Source organism: Danio aesculapii, chromosome 25 (genome assembly GCF_903798145.1).
Source record: "Danio aesculapii chromosome 25, fDanAes4.1, whole genome shotgun sequence".
NCBI classification, from domain to species: domain Eukaryota; kingdom Metazoa; phylum Chordata; class Actinopteri; order Cypriniformes; family Danionidae; genus Danio; species Danio aesculapii.
Genome location: NC_079459.1, coordinates 35,274,272 through 35,295,920, shown reverse-complemented (window position 1 = coordinate 35,295,920; position 21,649 = coordinate 35,274,272). Strand labels below are relative to the sequence as shown.

The window sequence follows — 21,649 nt, the reverse complement described above, 5'->3', positions numbered from 1 at the left end:
ATGTTTTAATACTTTAATCATACTTTTACTTACCCTCGTGTCATGTCTGAGCTGCTTATTTCCATACTAGGTTAAAGATGAGCTCAGATGCTCTATATGTAATGTACATATGCAGATATTTGACTGGACTTGTGAATATGTGCAGGTATAGATTTCTCATGGAGGAATATGATTAAGTATCTGTACAGTTGTGGACGTGTATGTGCATATGTATTTACATGTCAAATATGTTTACTTATTTTTATTTGCTGGCATGGGAGGGATTTGGGGTTTGTTCTTTAAAATGTGAAAAACTCTAAATAAAAAAAAACAAAACAAAAAAAAGATGAGCTCAGGAAATACTCAAAATGCCATTATTATAGCATATGACACGTAAGTTTAATTCAGAAGTAAACTGAATTGAAAGTGATTTCATCTTTACTAATAATCAGGAAACTCTGCAGATTCGGTGCACTTGATATCATTGATACTAATGGTGCGTGTGGGTCATGTGACCAGCTAATTTGCATAAATTGTACTTGTAAGTGTTTGTACAGCCTGGTAACTCTATGCTGACCAGTAGGTTTAGGGTTCATGTTTGCGTTTTTTTTCCGGAATATTGTGCAATTGCATATGAATCACACTGTATGAACTCCTATGAAAGTGTCATTTGAGCATCTTGCATCTGCATGAACAGTCATGGAAATTCAGAATTGTTTTACGATTTGGCTAATTCGTTGCTAATTTCTCTTAGATTTGAACAATTTTCTTCAAGTCAAGTTTTATGTTTTAGTAAATAAAATAAATTGGCTAATTCGTATAAATTAAACTGATCTCACTGCTACAAATATGTGCCGTGTTCAGATTCAATATAAATCTGAATCAGCTTTTACTGCATCAATGATTTTGTATATTTAATTTTTTTAATGAAATTGCAGCCTTTTAAAATAACTTCGATTTCCCATACATTTGCATTGATGAAATCTGAATTTCTTCTCAAACTCTCCCTTACACTGTCCTAACTACATGCGATAAATGGTATTTTTCCATGTTTAACTGAGTTTTTGTCCTAACCATCTGCGACAGCGACGCACAAAATTTGTATTTTAGAAATGCTTTCAATTTACTTGACGTTGCAGCAGAACAACAGCATAAACTACTATGACAATGATCCCCTCAGGTACTGATTATGGGCTTTATTCAGTGTTAAATGCTCCATATGTGAGTTTAAATACCATTTTACTCAGTTTAAATAGTTGGGTTAGAAATACCCCAACATATAACCCAACTATAGGTTATTATCGCACCTTCCCAACTATGGGTTATTTTAGCCCAATGCATTGGGTTATAAAAATTTAACCCAATGCATTAGGTTATTTTGATTAAATGTAATTTTTTTCCATTCTGGTATTACTAATGCTACTATTACTAGTACTACTATTAATTCTATAATTATGGCTGTGTAAATAAATAATGCAGTTGTCAAAAATATTGAAAATAATTTATTTCCACTACATTTTAAGTTCCAGACACTTTTCTTATCCATCCTTTTTATCCGTTTAATATAAATCGGCTATGAAGCACGTGTTTGTATCATCAATAATTAAGAATGCTGGTGAAACGGATAGAAAAAACACAACACGGAGAGGTCATTTGATAAAAACAACAACAACATTATTGTGTTAGAGCTTAAATAAACGTTATAAAGCAAAAACAACATTACGCACACATATTAATACAGCTGTTCTGTGTCAGTTAAGTCAGTTGACTGTTGAAATTCAAAATTTTTAAATAAATTAAATAAATAACCCAATAAAGGTTAAAAATAACCCAACAAAGCACCAAATATTTAACTCAACTGGTTGAGTTATTAAAAAATAACCCAATAAAGGTCAAAAATAACCCAACAAAGCACCAAATATTTAATCCAACTGGTTGAGATAGTAATAAATAACCCAATAAAGGTTAAAAATAACCCAGCAAAGCACCAAATATTTTAACTCAACCATTTGAGTTAAATAAAAAACTTTTTTTAGAGTGTCTGTGATATTTACTGCCATACGGAAAGCAGCAGATATTTCACCTTGATCTTGATAATAAACTACAGCAACTAGCAGATGCTTTGAAAATGCAAGTCAGAACTGTGATTCAGGGCAAACCAACAACATCAGCCACTCAGTAGCTTATTAATAATGTTAAAGAGGTTTAATATAGATTAATTTCATTGAAAGCCTTTATCATTTCGTTGGGAGTGGCTGGTATTTAAATGTTTCTGTCGAGACGCTTATGGTGCAGACAAACAAATTGCTTGTTGCTGGAATCTTTTTGTGTTGCGGGTTGTTAGGACACATTTGTGAAGCATGTGGACAAAAAACTTAAACTAACCCAATTTATTCCCATGCAAGCGGCACTTGAAATGTAAAAAGTTGGATTCAATGTCATTTGCCTCATTTTTTGAATAGTTTGAACCTTCTATATCTGCATTGTGAGTGTATGAATCTTACTCTGACTGTATTTGCTGGTCCGCAGGTGTGGTCAGACAGGTGAAGCCGCTGGTTGGTCCCGTCAGCACCGTACTGAAGCTGGCCATGAACTACGTCACAAACGGAGTCGTTTCCCACCGTAACATCATCAACGTTCACATCTACGTCTCCGAGTTCTGGTTTTAAACACAACTACACTCAACTTCAATCTTTCTGTTCAAACATTTTAAGTGTCCATCTTTTCTGAACGACTGCATATGATTCAGAAAAATGAGTTCTTCACATTGAGAATCTTAGCGTCTGTGTGAAATCTAAATGTATGTTTAGTTTTGCTAGCGCACATAGCTATTTGTTAGGTGTACAATTAAGCCATGCAAGTTAATCCACTGAAAACAATGTTTTGGTAATCTTCAGTCAAAGTCTGATCATCCGCTTCTTCATTAGTTTGCTGCTAGGGAATGATACGCAAACAGAAAGCCCCGCCCCCTTACTCAATATTCACTTTCAGTTGGAAGTACATCAACATACTGAAATAAAAGTCTCAGCAGCTGATGATTCACGCAGACTTTAAGATGTGTTTTTATAGGTTGTGTCATCAATTTGAATGCATTTCGGCTTATTGGACACAGTAATTGCCTAAAATTAAAAATTAAACACATTCATATTCTCTGGAAGGAACTAAAATTGAATGCAATAGTGCATCTGAAGTGTGTTTTAAAACGTTAATTAGCAATTTAATGAGCAGGTCATATGGGCTTTTCTAAACATATCTTTGTAACGTAGCTGGCCTTAAAAATTCTAAAGGAAGAGCCAGCTCTGAATCTCTTGCCTGCTACTGGTGTACATCAACCTGATCAAAGTAACTCATTTGCATAATCACAGCCTCCCTTGACATACAAACTCTGTTTATACACTACCTGACAAAAATCTTGTCGCCTATCCAAGTTTTATGAACAGCAAATAATAACTGGACTTCTAGTTAATCATTTGATATCAGAAGTGGCTTATATGAAAGGCAAAGACCTCTAGATTACACTAATTTTACCACAATAAAATATGATCATGACTTGATTATTAATGATTTAATTTGGACAATAAGGTCTGATTCTGCTTAGACTAAAGTCTGGACACTGAACCTTCAATAATGTCCAGTATAGAATATGTGCTCATGCTGCAGTGGAAACAGAATGAATATTGTGTCTGACTCCATCATGAGCTTGGAGGACTGCATCCATACATCTCTGACATGACTCAAATCACTGATTAATAAAGTCATCTGGAATGGTGAAGAAAGCGTTTTTGCAGGACTCCCAGAGTTCATCAAGAGTCTTTGTGTTCATCTTCAACACCTCCTCCTTCATCTTACCCCAGACATGCTCAATAATGTTCATGTCTGGTGACTGGGCTGGCCAATTCTGGAGCAGCTTGACCTTCTTTGTTTTCAGGAGCTTTGATGTGGAGGCTGAAGTATGAGAAGGAGCGCTATCCTGCTGGAGAATTTGCCCTCTCCTGTGGTTTGTAATGTAATGGGCAGCACAAATGTCTTGATACCTCAGGCTGTTGATGTTGATCATCCACTCTGCAGATCTCTCGCACGCCTCCATACTGAATGTAACCCCAAACCATGATTTCTTCTTCACCAAACTTGACTGATTTCTGTGAGAATTTTGGGTCCATGCTGGTTCCAGTAGGTCTTCTGCAGTATGTGTGATGATTGGGATGCAGATCAACAGATGATCCATCAGAAAAATCAACCTTCTGACACATTTCCAAATGATCAACTAGAAGTCGAGTTATTATTTGTTGCTTTCACAACTGAGATTGACCACAAGACTTTTGTCAGGTAGTGTTATACAGAAAGACCAATCAAAACTCAGTCAGCTAACCAATCAGATCAAAGCTGGCTATCGGGAGTGGGGGGGAGTGGGTGTTGCTTACAGCTCTAAATGACGTTTAACCCTATTAAACGAACCGTATTGACATCATCACAAAATTATTCAAATATTAAACACATATTCTGAGAAAATGACAACGTTTTCAGACCAAAGGTGCATTTCAACCTGTTTATAGAGGACTCCGACACAATATTAAATGACCACATGACCTGCTCTTTAAATAAAGTGTGTTATTTACTCACCGTCATGACGTCCACTTGACTTTTTCTTCTATCTGAAACACAAACGTTCACCTGCATGAAATGAAATGAAGAAATGTATGAGCTAATCTTTACATGAACATTTAAAATTATCAAATATGTTGATTTTATTAATCAAACTACACACGTTTAACAAGAAGAATAAGACACAGTAAAGCAAGCATGGTCTGCTCTACACACCACCATGTTTTCTGTGGGAAATACGGTCTTTTTTGCTGCTTTGACGCCTTTATGTATAATGTAAAAGGATGTTTTTTACCAATTGCCTACTTGTTTCCTCTTCATAGAGCTGAAAGAGAGACAAATATGAAGTTGACAACTCGACATTGATTGTACGCCTGTGTAGACACACTTTGCATTGCTTAACGTATTGTTATGCATCACCGACTGTGTCATTAAAGACTGTTTTTAGATTTCTACTCCTTTTCTGGGTGTTAGTTTGGACTGAAAGACTTGTCAAAACGTAATTAATCATTACAAAATATAATGTTATGGAAGGTTAGCATAACATGAGCAAAAACAATCTCGAAGCCTCTGGCAAGTTTCATTTAAATCTGTCATTGTTCTGCTTTTCAGGTAAAAGAGCCTATTGAAATCAATGAATTGTTTCACAAATATTCACAAAACACTTTCTCTGAGGTGTATATACACTCACCGGCCACTTTATTAGGTACAGCTTACTAGTATCAGGTTGGACCCCTTTTTGCCTTCAGAACTGCTTTAATCCTTCATGTAGTAGATTCAACAAGCTACTGGAAATATTCCTCAGAGATTTTGCTCCATATTGACATGATAGCATCACACAGTTGCTGCAGATTTGTCGGCTGCACATCCATGAAACCAAGCTCCCGTTCCACCACATCCCAAAGGTGCTCTATTGGATTGAGATATGGTGACTGTGGAGGCCATTTGAGTACAGTGAACTCATTGTCATGTTCAAGAAGCTAGTCTGAGATGATTCACGCTTTATCCTGCTGGAAGTAGCCATCAGAAGATGGAGACACTGTGCTCATAAAGGGATGGACATGGTCAGCAGCAATACTCAGGTAGGCTGTGGTGTTGACGAGATGCTCAATCGGTACTAATGGACCCAAAGTGTGCCAAGAAAATATCCCCCACAACATTACATTACCATCACCAGCCTGAACCGCTGATGCTTTCATGAATCCATGCTTTCATGTTGTTGATGCCAAATTCTGACCCGACCATCCGATCTTCTATTGTCCAGTTTTGGTGAGCCTGTGTGAATTGTAGCCTCAGTTTCCTGTTCTTAGCTGACAGGAGTGGCACCCGGTGTGGTATTATCCATATATTATCCATATTGTACATTTCTGTACAGAGAGGTCATGCTTTGATCTTCTATAGATCTGCCATTTCTGGTGTTTCATGCGTATTAATGGAAGTTCTTTTCTTCACAATTATATTTTAAGATATCTGAATTGTTCTTGCTCTTTGTCGAACCAGTTGTGTGACGTGAAACTATTTTCTAAAACTTAGTCAAAAACCCTGTTAGAAAATATTTAACATGATTACTTTTACTAGCAGTAATTTAATTACTCATTCATTCATTCAATTTCCTTCGGATAGTGCCTTTATTTATCAGGGGTCACCACAGCGGAATGAACCGCCAACTTATCCAGCACATGTTTTGAGCAGCGGATACCTTTTCAGCTGCAACCCAGTACTGGGAAACACCTATACACACTCATTCACACACACACACACACACACTGCGGCCAATTTAGTTCATCAATTCCCCTTTACCGCATGTGTTTAGACTGTGGGGGAAACCGGAGCACCCGGAGGAAACCCACGCCAACATGGGGAGAACATGCAAACTCCACACAGAAATGCCCACTGACCCAGCCGGGACTCGAACCAGCGGTCTTCTTGCTGTGAGGCGACAGTGCTAACCACTGAGCCACCGTAATTTAATTATCGCTTGTACAATTGTATCTGAGAGATCTCTAATTGAAATTCTGCCCAGTAAAATATCAATTATAGGTACTTTATAAGTCGAAATGCATTTGTACATGTGGAAATATTTTTTCAGTGGAGCAAATGAACATGTTTTAATAGCATTGTAGATATCTCTAAAGTATATTAATGACTACACTGTAAAAGCAAATGTGATTTACACGTGTTTTACGTTTATTCACGGTCATAAATTGCATTATGGGATGTTGACCTCTGCTCTGTCCACTTTTGATGTTGAAAATTTAACTTCACAGTTTAATAAAGTGTGTTATATATAATGTAGAATAATAATAATATAAGGTATAAGAAATAATATCTAGAGAAATAAGTGTGTTGAATGACAGAAAATGTGCTGGGGGTTTATTATAAGGTGTTTGTAGCGTAATATACAACACCAACCCAGACAATAGAGCACTGTTAACTATTACAAATGTGCATAAAAATCACTTTATCAGACTTTTCAAGGTTAAAAGTTGCTGGATGAAAGATCAAGATCCCATAATGCAATTCAGAAACATAAACAAATGGCGAAAAAATAAAAGCATGCATCACAAAACATGGAAAATACTAATATATGCATATTATTTCACAGTGTAGTCAAAATAAAACTAGATATTTAATGCATATGAGTTCTAGTCACAGTCACATTCTAGATATCCTCATTTCAGTTACAATGACTCGAAATTATGAAATATATATCCAGAATTGGATGTTTGATTAGTCAAAGCTAAATTATGACCAGTGCAGCGACGCTTGTTTTAAGCTGAAACTGGCTTGCCATAGAAGAACAGCTCTTAGTCTGATCTATCAATGCATGGCATGACCGAAGTCAGTCGGACAAGAGGATTGTGGGAATTCTGGCTCTTAAATTGACCAGCGCGCAAAAACCAGCGGCCTTTCATTTCTGCAGCCGGCTGAGCCAAGTTACATGGAAAGTTTGATTTACTAATGATTTGAATCAACCCGAGCAAATTATGGTCAAATTATAAAGCTCGTGAAATAATTGAATTACTCATTTTTACCAGAGGAGCTAATATTATACAGGGACTTTCTGAGTTGCGTGCATATTTCAGCTGGAGGTTATAGTCTAAAAATGTATCCCAGCACAAACTAATAATTAATTTTAGGGCTGGGAGATGAAAATAATATCTAGATATGTTTCAACATTTTGCAGCCGTGGTGATTTTGAACATAACTCAGTATTTTTATAGTGGATGAGTTTTTTATTCAGTCATTTCTCCAAAAATAAGCCTAGTATAATAAGTTATAGTATATAATATATATAGTACAGTAGGTAAATATATTTATACTTACCGGCCACTTTATTAGGTACACCTTTCGGATTGATTGTTGACGCAAATTTCTAATCATCCAATCACATGGCAGCAACTCAACGCATTTAGGCTTGTAGACATGGTCAAGACGATCTGCTGCAGTTCAAATTAAGCATCAGAATGGGGAAGAAAGGGGATTTAAGTGACTTTGAACGTGGCATGGTTGTTGGTATTTCAGAAACTGCTGATCTACTGGGATTTTCACGCACAATCCATCTCTAGGGTTTACAGAGAATGGTCTGACTAAGAGGAAATATCTAGTGAGCGGCAGTTCTGTGGGCGCAAATGCCTTGTTAATGCCAGAGGTCAGAGGAGAATGGCCAGACTGGTTCCAGCTGATAGAAAGGCAACAGTAACTTAAATAAGCACTAGTTACAACCGAGGTCTGCAGAAGAGCATCTCTGAACACACAACACGTCCAACCTTGAGGCGGATGGGCTACAGCAGCAGAAGACCACACCGGGTGCCGCTCCTGTCAGCTAAGAACAGGAAACTGAGGCTACAATTCACACAGGCTCACCAAAACTGGACAATAGAAGATTGGAGAAACGTTGCCTGGTCTGATGAGTCTCCATTTCTGCTGCCACATTCAGATGGTCGGGTCAGAATTTGGCCTCAACAACATGAAAGCATGGATCCATCCTGCCTTGTATCAACAGTTCAGGCTGCTGCTGGTGGTGTAATGGTGTGGGGGATATTTTATTGGCACACTTTGGGTCCATTAGTACCAATTGAGCATCAACACCACAGCCTACCTGAGTATTGTTGCTGACCATGTCCATCCCTTTATGACCACAGTGTCTCCATCTTCTGATGGCTACTTCCAACAGGATAACGCACCATGTCATAAAGCCTGAATCATCTCAGACTGGTTTCTTGAACATGACAATGAGTTCACTGTACTCAAATGGCCTCCACAGTCACCATATCTCAACCCAATAGAGCCCATTTGGGATGTGCTGGAACGGGAGATTTTCATCATGGATGTGCAGCCGACAAATCTGCAGAAACTGCATGATACTATCATGTCAATATGGAGCAAAATCTCTGAGGAATATTTCCAGTACCTTGTTGAATCTCTGACATGAAGGATTAAAGCAGTTCTGAAGGTAAAAGCCGGTACTAGTGAGGTGTACCTAATAAAGTGGCCAGTGACAGTATGTTGATCATAATTATGTCGTTTCATTTTTGCTAAATATTCTACACTAAATAACAGTTGTTATATCTGATGCCATTAGACATCCTAAATTGAGTTTTACTAGTCCAGATATCTCGAATCTGATTTCTTACTAGTGTAATTGTCATATATATAATTGTCATTCTGACTAATCAAATTATAATTATTAATAATATATTTATGGATTGTATGGTTTTAACTCTTGTGTATTGTTCAGATGTACTCCCCTTTCGTTATGTTAGTGCCTGTTTTTGCCCCATTGACTCGTATCATTTTTACTGTTGATTATAAGTCGGCAGCATTAACCCTTTAGATCGGCCTGTGCTAAAGAGTTTCTGTCTTTTATATGGAGTTCAGTGGAGTAAACAGCAGATTACAGTCTGTGGGTGCAGAAATACACTTACTGTGTTTACTGTGTGTTTCTGAGAGGCTTATTTAGATTTTCTCAGACATATCAAGGTCTCTTACACACACACGCACACGCACACACACAGACACACACACACACTATACTCCATATAAATGCCAGAAACAAGCTTTTTTTTGCACTGTAACCGATGATCAACTGTAAAAATTAATAATTGTCACCCTTCCTAACAGGGAAATTATATGCTGTCATGGCTTTGCACTCAACAAATGTGATTATAATGGAAGTCAATGGGGCAGAAACAGCCCCCAACATAACCAAAGGGTTGTCAATTTGAACAGAGGCTATTGTTGAGCTTTTAAAAAAAAACCCAGAGCATTTACCTAAAATATGCGCCAAAATAAGATTTGTCTCCAAAAATCATGCCATTAGCTGAAACACAGAGAAAGTCATGGCCATAATAAGACTTAAAATCACCCCAGACACAAGGGTTAAGCTAAAACGGCGTGCCACAGTTCGTGCTGGAAACTTGCTTGTGAATGGAGCCGTTTTCGACCACATCCCTTTTAGCGCGCGGTCGCCGAACCGAGACCGTCTTTCCTGCGCGTCTCCAGGGGAAAGAAGCGCAGATCTGAGCTCCATCATGAGCGCTGCGGTTCACACACAGCAGCCGTACAGAGACAATAGAGCCGTGAGGGGATCATTTATCATGCTTCAACGTTTCTCTGCTGTGTGTGGACTGAGGTTTCAGCTCTCCGACGTCACAACAGCGGCTCTGAGGACTGAAGAACGCCTCCGGATCATCCATGCGTGACCTGAGGAAAAAACGAGACGAGCGATAAGCGACAGAGGAGTTCAATGACAATGAGAAGAAGAAATAGACCTTACAATTGAGGTCAGAATTATTAAACCTCCTGTATATTTCCCCCTAATTTCTGTTTAACAGAGAGATTAGACATTTCTGAACATAACAGTTTTAATAACTCATTTCTAATAACTGAATTGTTGTGACATGTGACATTTAAAGGCTTACTAATGTTAGGGTAATTAGGCAAGTTATTGTATAACAGTGGTTTGCTCAATCAGTGGTTTGACTATCCAAAACTAATATTGCTTAAGGGGGCTAATAATATTGACCTTAAAATGGCTTTAAAAAATTAAAAACTGCTTTTATTCTAGCCGAAATAAAACAAATAAGACTTTCTGCAGAAGAACAAATATTATAGGAAATACTGTGAGAAATTCCTGAATCTGTTCAACATCATTTGGGAAATATTGGAAAAAGAAGAAAAAAATTCACAGGAGGGAGAATAATTTTGACTTTTGCCTATATAGTGAGCAGTTCAGATAAGAACTCATCACATGAATAAACACTTTATGGTACCTGCTTGTCAGAGAAAGTGGTGAATTTCTCAAACAAACACACACAAAATCATGTTAACTTTACAAGGACATGTTCTTTTTTTCTGCAGTAAAATAGGGTGCACTCACACTATGCTATCTGAACCATGCTCAGGCATGTTTCCCGGTTCATTTGACAAGTGTGAGTGCTCCGAATAGGGCCCAGACGTGGTTCAGTTGGCCGGTGTTCTGTCGATTTCCCCTCACTTGACTCGATATTGATTTTTGCTACCAGTGTAAATTTGAATGTGGAGTAGTGTGATATGAAGCTGTAATACGTATATCACCCTAACCTACCTAATCCCTAACCCCAACCTTAGAACCATTCAAATACAGTGTTGGTAGAATAATCTGATGAGCAGGATAAAATGTCAGGACACTGACCCTGACAGGTTGATAGAGGTGAAGCGGTTCAAGCATGGTTTGGTTGGGCTTTGACGCTGTACACTTTTAATGTGAGTGCAAAGCGCAGCTGAGCCCCAAACTGAAGATGCGACGTCACTTTTAAGAGACTGATTCATATGGATTCATTAATCATTCTTACTGTTCAATGAACGCAAACTGTCATAGTTTATTAAAGATGTAACCCCTCACTGCACCACAGCTGCACCTTCAGCAAACCTCTTAATAACTGCAGCACGAGGACTTCATGATCATTTGACTGTGTGCCACTGCATATCAAACGACTAAAACGATATAACTAAAGCATTGTTCACTGTGCTGACCGAGAGCACTTCTCTTCCTGTTTAACTGAACAGCACATCATTGAGGCTGGATTACTGTAATGCACTGTTTTCCCAGCATCCTCTATTAACAAACTTCATCTAGTACAAAATGCAGCTGCCAGAGTTCTTACCAGGTCTAGAAAATTTGATCACATCACCCCAATGTTATCCTCCTTACACTGGCTGCCTGTTAAGTTTCGTATTGAATTTAAAATATTGCTTCTTACATATAAAGCTTTAAATAATCTAGCTCCTGTTTATCTAACCAACCTTCTGTCTCGCTACAATCCAACTCGCTCTTTAAGATCTCAAAACTCAGGGCTTCTGGTAGTACCTAGAATAGCAAAGTCGAGTAAAGGAGGTCGAGCCTTCTCATTTATGGCTCCTAAACTCTGGAATAGCCTTCCTGATAATGCCCGAGGCTCAGACACACTCCTACAGTTCAAAACTAGATTAAACACCTATCTTTATAGTAAAGCATACACTTAGTGCACCACTTAGTGGTATAATACATGAATGTGCTCCACACATCTTGTTTATATACACTATGAACAGCAGCTACGCTAATTATTCTCTTTATTCTCTATTTCCACCTGAGGATACTCATCCTGAGGCCCCCAGAGACTATGCAGCGCCACTGATATGATAAAAGGCCAGCGATGAGATGATCCTAAGGTTTTCATAATCCTGGACCAGGCCGTATCCTGAGCAGCTACTGTGGTGGTCATGGAGGAGTGGAGAGCATGATTCCTGTGAGACTCCATGGACAGGCGAGTCTTCGCTGAGGTCCTTGACTGCAGCTCTGCACAAGACGTTTGGCCAGAGGAGAAATGGTCGTGCCCAACTGAGCCTGGTTTCTCACCAGGTTTTTTAATTCTTCACTTTCGCCAATCGGTGAAGTTTTTCCCTCTCCGCTGTCGCCACTGGCTTGCATGGTTCGGGATCTGTGGAGCTGCGCATCGATGGATTTGCTCTTCAGTGTTTGGACTCTCAGCAGTAAATATAAAACCACACTGAACTGAACTAAACTGAACTGACACAGTTTCAATTCACATTTTGTGAGACGGAATTTGTCCAATAATAAACCCAAAACAAAAGTGGAGCGCTGTCGCTATATTGATGCTACATGTGACAGTCAAATTGCGTCTGCGCAGCGTCAAGCCAGACAAAATTTCCATCGATATGCGCAGCACTGCATGAAGTCTAACGCACCTTTTTTTCAACTGCAGACGTGGTAAATAAACCAGTTGTCATGCCAACTCGCTACTATAAACAAAGCTCACAATGATAGCCCCGCCTCTGAGCTCTTCTGATTGGTCCACTGCTTTTTGACCAGACGGTGATGAGCTGTATGTAAAAGCTGAAGATCCTTTAACTTGACACAGCGTCTAAAAAACACGGTGTTTCAAAAGATGCGAGACATGAGCGTGACAGTGAAACATATGCGTCCGGCATGTGTTTACACTGGAAAAGAATAGAAAAGTAAAGGAAAACCGCATTCTGTGTGAACGGCCCCTAAGCAGTGCGCAGAACGCTTGCAATGATTAGAAAACCATTTAAAAATGGCGTCTCTCAATGGAAAATGCGCGTTCAGTACGATCAAGGCCTACTTCAAGTACTTTTCTACTGTATACTATAGTACACTATGGTATTTGCTACAAATTACTATATGAAAATATCCAGTCATCTGTCATGCCACACACAGCCCTGCCGGAGCGCAGCACATGAGCCTCAGACTGTGTGCATCTGTGTGTGTGACGTGTGTTTGTCAGGGTGGTGGTCAGGACTCATGGGGAAGGGAGGATCTGGATCTGCAGGCAGGAAGAGTCCGTCTGGGACGAGGCCCAGCTTTGGGACAGGCAGACGATGGGGTCGTATCACACACACACACACACACAGGCTCCCCCCGCTGCATTTTCCTGGCCCACATCCCCCGTTCCTCACCGCAACACATGTTTTAAGATATATGCGAGTTCTTTTAATGAAAACGTTGGGGGAGTTTCTCCTGCTGCCATTGTTTCTCATTATGTCAAAGCAAAAACGCTTGGCCAAAACACATCAGGATGTATGCTAACGCACGATTTAACATCAGGTACGTCCGTCAAACTGTATCTGTTACGCAATTACTTGAAAATAAAGGAAATAATTGATTTAATGTGGCACATGAAGAACTACTGAAGTGTATTACATTATATATTACAGCATTTACAACTCACTGTTAATGAATTTTTACAGCATACTGTAGTATTCGCTATACATACCTGTCAACAGGGGCGCTGCTAGGGGGTGGGGAGTTAGGAAGATTCTAAGGGCCCTTACATTTATGAGGGGCCCCAGAGACATTATCAAGGGCCCGCGCCCCCCCGCTCTCCACTTTCAGCCGCGATACCAACTCCAGCCCTCCAGCCCCCCACCCCCCACCACCACCCCCCTGCTCTTAACTTTCAATCACGATACCAACTCCCCCCACCCCCCGCTATTAACTTTCAGCCGCGATACCACTTCCCGCCACCCCCCCCCCACTCTTCATTTTCAGCTGCAACACCAACTCCCCCTCCAGCCACACCCCCCGCTCTTAACTTTCAGCCGCAATACCAACCATACCTCATTTATTTAGATTTTTTTCGATTGATTAAATAACAGAGGTGTCACTTTAAAAATGCACACATCTAACGTTTTAATGAAAGCTTTCAATTGCTTTCCTGACTTTTTATGCTCATTTAGGACGAAATTAGTTGTGTTTGAAAAAAACCCACCAAGATCGACATCTTTAGATGTTATTATTATGTGTATATGTCTGTTTAAACACACACCCAAATCCCAGATTTCTCTTCACTTCAAATCGCGTGTACAGAATCCCTTTGGGAAACAGCGTCTATTTATCACTATGGAGCGTGTCAGCTGACAGTCACGCACCGCTATATGACTGTTTTGAGGATTGCATATGAAGGGGAGACGGCACCTGTAATGAAAAGGAAAGAGAATCCCGGCATTTTTATATTAATTTCAAAGTGTTTTCATGCCTAAACAAAGCGAACGCACAGAACAGACTCACATTTAAGAGCAAGGGCGGCCCCTGGTGGTTTGGCGGTATGGGTTGCGTATAGGGAGGATTGCCTCTTTAATGTTTATTCGCCACCCTTCAGAGAAAGACTGAAAACACGGGAGAAATACGGGAAAATACCTTTATGGGATGATAGCAGGATAGAACTGTAAAATATGGGAGAATCCCGGGAAATACAGGAGGGTTGACAGGTATGGCTATAGAGACTACAACTATAGTGAAATGACAAGATAGATAATATAGATAATATATATAGATAATAAATACTACATATACTATCGTATACTTTAGTTTTTACTACAGTAAACTGTGGTGTTTACCCTATAGTTGTAGAAAACCACAGTATTGGCTCATTTGTTGGCCCACGCGGAATTCTGCAGATTTTATAGCTCATCATTGAGTCTATTCACTTATATAACATCCTAAACTGGATTGGTTGTCTCCCTGTTGTGTGTTGTGCAGGGTTTGTCCATTGAATCCTGAAAGACCAGCTGTTAGTTTTTGGACTATTTTCAATTTAATCCAAAAAAGACCAGCTTGGACTGTCCAGGTACTGATTTTTGATGCCAATTTTAGATGTCAATTTGATGTCATTTTATCATCAAGCTAGTTTACGTGCATTGTAGAGACACTAAATCCAGCGTACACTTGTAATTGAGATTTCAGATGAATAAAACATCTTTATATAAAACCTTTTGTAATGACCATCAATATGTGGATGTCAAATAGACGTCAAGATTTTGATATCAGACTGATTTGCATTTTTGATGCCAATATCAATGCCAAATTGATGCTATTTTGACATCTAGTTAAAGCTTACTTTTCCAACAAGTTATAGTCTAATATTTTACTCTATTTTACTTTTACTCTACGCATTTTCCATCACTATTCATCTTTATTTCTCTAGCGCTTTTACAATGTAGATTGTGTCAACACAGCTTAACATAGAAGTTCTGGTAAATGAAAATGTGTGAGTCCAGTTTACAGAGCTGAAGTTCAGCTTAGTTCATTCATTCATTCATTGTCTTTTCAGCTCAGTCCCTTTATTAATCTGGGGTCGCCACAGCGGAATAAACTGCAATGTTTAACGCAGCAGATGCCCTTCCAGCTGCACCCCATTACTGGCAAACACCCATACATCCTCATTCACACACATACACTACGAACAATTTGTGTTGTTTCGGAGAAACCGGAGCATGCGCCAACCCACGCCAACACAGGAATAACATGCAAACTCCACACAGAAATGCCAACTGACCCAGCCGAGGGACCTTCTTGCTGTGAGGCGACATCGCTACACACTACAAAAACTAGCGCTCCAAAATATCATTATTGCAATAATAGTATGTGCAATATCCACAGTGAAGTGCAATAAATTAAATTAGTTTTATGTGCTGCATGCATAGGTTGCTTATACAAATTTGACCAATCAGATGAATCCATTCCTATCTTGAGCTCCGCCTCTACAGCTGGTGAACCTAAAGCTGAAAATAAACACTAAAGCTCAGAGAAAAGAGGAAAATCACAACAGCCGATAACAATCAGAATGTTCATTGAGGTTTTAGTCCTTCAAGGTGTTTCTACTTACTTATTTATTTACTTTGTTTTCACCTTTAATTGATAGGACAGTAGTGAGTATTTACAGGAAAGTGTGGGGAGCAGAGAGAGGGGAAGGATCGGCATAGGACTACGAGGCGGGAATCGAACTCGGGTCGCCGTGAGCACCGGAGTGCATGTGTCGACACACTAACCCAGGGATGGGCAAACTCGATCCTGGAGGGCCGGTGTCTCTGCATAGTTTTGCACCAACCCTAATCAAACACACCTGCTTGTAGCTTTCTAGTGATCTTGAAGACACTAATTAGGGTGTTCAGGTGTGTTTGATTAGTGCTGGAGCAAAACTCTGCAGGGACACCGGCCCTCGAGGATCGAGTTTGCCCATGCCTGATCTAACCACTACACCACTGGCGCAGACATTCATGGTGTTTTAAAGTCCAAATGTTTGCATCTGGGTGACGCAGTGGTGCAGCAGGTAGTGCTGTCGCCTCCCAGTAAGAAGGTCGCTGGTTTGAGCCTCGGCTAGTTTGCATGTTCTCCCTGCGTTCGCGTGGGTTTCCTCCGGGTGCTCCGGTTTCCCCCACAGTCCAAAGACATGCGGTACAGGTGAATTGAGTAGGCTAAATTGTTCGTAGTGTATGAGTGTGAATGAGTTTGTATGGATGTTTCCCAGAGATGGGTTGCAGCTGGAAGGGCATCCGCTGCGTAGAACAAGTGCTGGATAAGTTGGCGGTTCATTCCGCTGTGGCGACCCGATTAATAAAGGGACTAAGCCGTAAAGAAAATGAATGAATGAATGTTTGCATCTGTTTATTTTTGTTTTGATCATAACAAATTATTTTTTAAAACTTCTGATAAAAGTGTTTTGCAAGTTAGTTGTATTGTAATTATTGCAACAGTCAACAACAACATCGAATATTATCCCAGTATCGTGCAGTCTTAAGAAAAACGGCAAAAAACAAGACCCCAACTGTTCCTTCCAGCAATTTCCGAGTCGATTCCGAAAACTCTCTCTTAATTTGGACTACAGATCATGTAAAACCAACACTGTGCATTTAAAGTGCAGCATTTTGATTTCACATTGATGTGAATGCATTAATGAGACGTGTGCTTGAGTTTCTGACTGATATTGAGGTCAATCATCACATTGAACGGAGCAGAAATGACCAACATCTATAACCCAAGAGCTGGTGTTTGCGCACCAGAAAAACATCCTCTCCCCGTTATTAAAACCTCCAAACGGACGTCTGCTGATTACAGCCATTGATCTCCGCGTTCCCAGAGATCTACTGTTACAGCTGCTGTGTGTTTGAGGGGGAAAAACCCAGCAGATTTGATGAGCGCTGGTGTTTTTCTGAAGTCCAACAGGTGGCAGAAACACACAGCTCTAAGGCTTGGACTTTACTCTGAGAAACTGTGGAATAATCCCTTCAAACGCCAGAGATTGAGTTTTATCAATGAGGACTCCGACTTTTCATGAGTGTGGCTTAATTCCCGATTCTTTATGCAGACACTTTGGAGTGTTTTCTGAGTGTGAAAGCTAAAAGAAGACTGTGGTTGTAAGTATACACCCCCCCCCCCATTTCTCTCAATTGATGGTATTGACGGTAATGAATCTGACGTCAAGACGAGCACACTGTGATCATACATTTGTTAAATATTTGGTCATTTTTGTCACTAGATATGTGGTGCTAGTGAGTTACTTTAAAAATGTAGTTACAAATACTAATTACATAATTAAAATTGTATTTCAAGAGTTCCCACTTAGATATGAGTGTAATAAAGCAGGTTTGGCATGCTGTCCCGGGAGAGAACCCTGAGCTCGGAGATATTTGAGCCCAGGGCTCATGCCCGGTCGATAAGCATATCAGGAGATTCGAGATCAGGTAGGTCTCGAGAGCTCCCCCTTTAGAAAAGGGAGGAAAAGGAGGAGATGGGGTGGAAGGGGGGATTCTTCCAAACGAAGATAGATACAGTAGGGAGAAAATGATCCATTTATAGTAGACTAGGATCACTCTGATTGGATTATTACTGATTACAGATGAGTGGCCAGACGTGCTCAATCATATCACGTGCTCCTCTCGAAATTAGTTTATGAAACTTCACTTAAATTACTTGTCTGAAAGGTAACTTGCTCAATAGGTAATTTAAATACTTGACTTAATACTGCTTAAAATCTCAATGCAGACAACATAAATTAAACTTTTATTTGAATGATTAAATTAGGAGTTAAACTAGGCCTCTTAATTTTATTAAAGAAAACACTTAAAAATGTATATGGATGAAATATGATACCCTATTACCCATACATACGACATGTACAGAGATAAATTTATTACTCTTTATTATTTCTCTAGCATCTGCAATATAGTCTGCATGTTGTCAAACAAACCTAAGCTAATTTAATAATAAAATTAATGTGCAATATACACTCACCGGCCACTTTATTAGGTACACCTTACTAGTACCGGGTTGGACCCCCTTTTGCGTTCAGCCTTAATCCTTTGTGGCGTAGACTCAACAAGGGACTGGAAATATTCCTCAGAGATTTTGCTCCATATTGACATTGCTCTATTGCAGTGGTGTTCAATCTTCCTGCAAAGGTTAGCTCCAACCCTGATCAAACCCACCTGAACCAAATAATTAGGACCTGCACAGCACTTGATAATTACAGGCAGGTGTGTTTGATGTGGGTTGCAACTGAAATCTGCAGGAAGGTCGATCTCCAGGAACAGAGTTGGTCACCCCTGCTCTATTGGAATGAGATATGGTGACTGTGGAGGCCATTTGAGTACAGTGAACTCATTGTCATGTTCAAGAAACCAGTCTGAGATGATTCACGCTTTATGAAATGGTGCGTTATCCTGCTGGAATAAGTAGCCATCAGAAGATGGAGACACTGTGGTCATAAAGGGATGGACATGGTCAGCAACAATACTCAGGTAGGCTGTGGTGTTGATGCTCAATTAGAACTAATGGACCCAAAGTGTGCCAAGAAAATATCCCCCACACCATTACACCACCACCAGCAGCCTGAACCGCTGATACAAGGCAGGATGGATCCATGCTTTCATGTTGTTGATGCCAAATTCTGACCCGACCATCCGAATGTGGCAGCAGAAATGGAGACTCATCAGACCAGGCAATGTTTCTCCAATCTTCTATTGTCCAGTTTTGGTGAGCCTGTGTGAATTGTAGCCTCAGTTTCCTGTTCTTAGCTGACAGGAGCGGCACCCGGTGTGGTCTTCTGCTGCTGTAGCCCATCCGCCTCAAGGTTGGACGTGTTGTGTGTTCAGAGATGCTCTTCTGCAGACCTCGGTTGTAACGAGTGCTTATTTGAGTTACTGTTGCCTTTCTATCAGCTGGAACCAGTCTGGCCATTCTCCTCTGACCTCTGGCATCAACAAGGCATTTGAGCCCACAGAACTGCCGCTCACTGGATATTTCCTCTTTTTCAGACCATTCTCTGTAAACCCTAGAGATGGTTGTGCGTGAAAATCCCAGTAGATCAGCAGTTTCTGAAATACTCAAATCAGCCAGTCTGGCACCAACAACCATGCCACGTTCAAAGGCACTTAAATCACCTGTCTTCCTCATTCTGATGCTCACAAGAACTGCGTCTTGACCATGTCTACATGCCTAAATGCGTTGAGTTGCTGCCATGTGATTGGCTGATTAGAAATTTGCGTTACGAGCAGTTGGACCGGTGTACCTAATAAAGTGGCCAGTGTGTGTACTTTGTATGTAATTCCTCTTTTAACAGCACTAATTCAAATATATACCCTACAATCTTTTATATGTTCATATATGACAGTATATCAGGATTTCCAGTAAGGGTAAAAATGTGTAAATCCACATAATAAATATAATGTTCAAAGTGATTAAATCCATCAAAACAAACAAACAAGTTCATAAAAAGTCGTGTCGCCTGGACCTGAACCCACAGCTTTAGATTGAGACGCGTGACTCTCCATAACTCACTAAACCCACCAGAAGCCTGTAGAGTTTTGGGATTTAAGCCACACTCATGAAAATTCAGAGTTTGTTGCGTTTGCGTTTACAGAAACTGCTTGGTGACGTCCGTGAGGTCGACGGAGAGACGCGGACGCCTGAAATACAGCATGACATCAGATTGTAAAAGCTGACGGATGGGTTTAGCAGGAACTTTATTTATGACGAGCACATCATTATTGGGTTTTTTTACGGCCCGCACTGACATTTAAAACAAATGTGCTCTTCAGAAGAAAAGAAAAACACTTTGTTTGTTGGAGAAAATAACGCTGGCTGCTAGATTCGTACATAAGCAAGAACAGAAACATGATGAAGATCAAAGGGAAGAGGAGTAAACAAGTGTCTTCTTAAAGGGACCGCACACACAAAAATAAATAACAACAATCTGTCATTTGCTCACTTTTTCCAAACCTGTTGAACACAAAGGAAGAGATTTTGAAGAATGTTGGAAAAATGAGTAGCCATTGACTTCAGTAGTATTTTTGTATACCTCTATGGAAGTCAATGGTTTCTGGTTTTCAACATTCTTCCAAATATATACTTGAGTGTTGAAAAAAATTGGTAGCCATTGACTTCAATTGTATTTTTTGGCTAACGGTTTCCAACATTCTTCAAAATATCTTCTTGAAATATGAAAAATTTGGTAGCCGTTGACTTTAATTGTATTTTTTGGCTACCGGTTTCCAACATTTTTCAAAATATCTTCTTGAATGTTTAAAATAATTGGTATCTATTGACATCAATTGCATTTTTTGGATACTGGTTTGCAACATTCCTCAAATTATCTTCTTGAATGTATAAAATAATTGGTATCTATTGACTAATTGTATTTTTTGGCTATCGGTTTCCAACATTTTTCAAAATATCTTCTTAAATGTTTAAAATAATTGGTATCTATTGACTTCAATTGCATTTTTTGGATACTGGTTTGCAACATTTCTCAAATTATCTTCTTGAATGTTAAATAAATTCGCAGCCGTTGACTTTAATTGCATTTTTTGGCTAACGGTTTCCAACATTCTTCAAAACATCTTATTAAAAGATGAAAAATTTGGTAGCCGTTGACTTTAATTGTATTTTTTGGCTACCGGTTTCCAACATTTTTCAAAATATCTTCTTGAATGTTTAAAATAATTGGTATCTATTGACTTCAATTGCATTTTTTGGCTAACGGTTTCCAACATTCTTCAAAATACCTTCTTAAAAGATGAAAAATTTGGTAGCCGTTGACTTTAATTGTATTTTTTGGCTACCTGTTTCCAACATTTTTCAAAATATCTTCTTGAATGTTCAAAATAATTGGTATCTATTGACTTCAATTGCATTTTTTGGAAACTGGTTTGCAACATTCTTCAAAATATCTTCTTGAATGTTTACAAAATTGCTAGCCATTGACTTTGATTGTAATTTTGGCTACCA

General features: G+C 39.4%; 1 protein-coding gene across 2 annotated transcripts in view; it reads left to right on the top strand.

Moving 5' to 3' along the window:
* Positions 1–3,112, top strand: part of fbln1 (fibulin 1) — a 73,141-nt gene extending 70,029 nt beyond the window's left edge. For both annotated transcript variants that reach the window (XM_056451388.1, XM_056451387.1), the window contains exon 17: positions 2,509–3,112. In XM_056451388.1, the coding sequence (XP_056307363.1) occupies positions 2,509–2,648 (140 nt within the window). In that variant the 3' untranslated portion in view covers positions 2,649–3,112. The remainder of the gene's footprint in view (positions 1–2,508) is intronic.
* Positions 3,113–21,649: the final 18,537 nt, after the last annotated feature.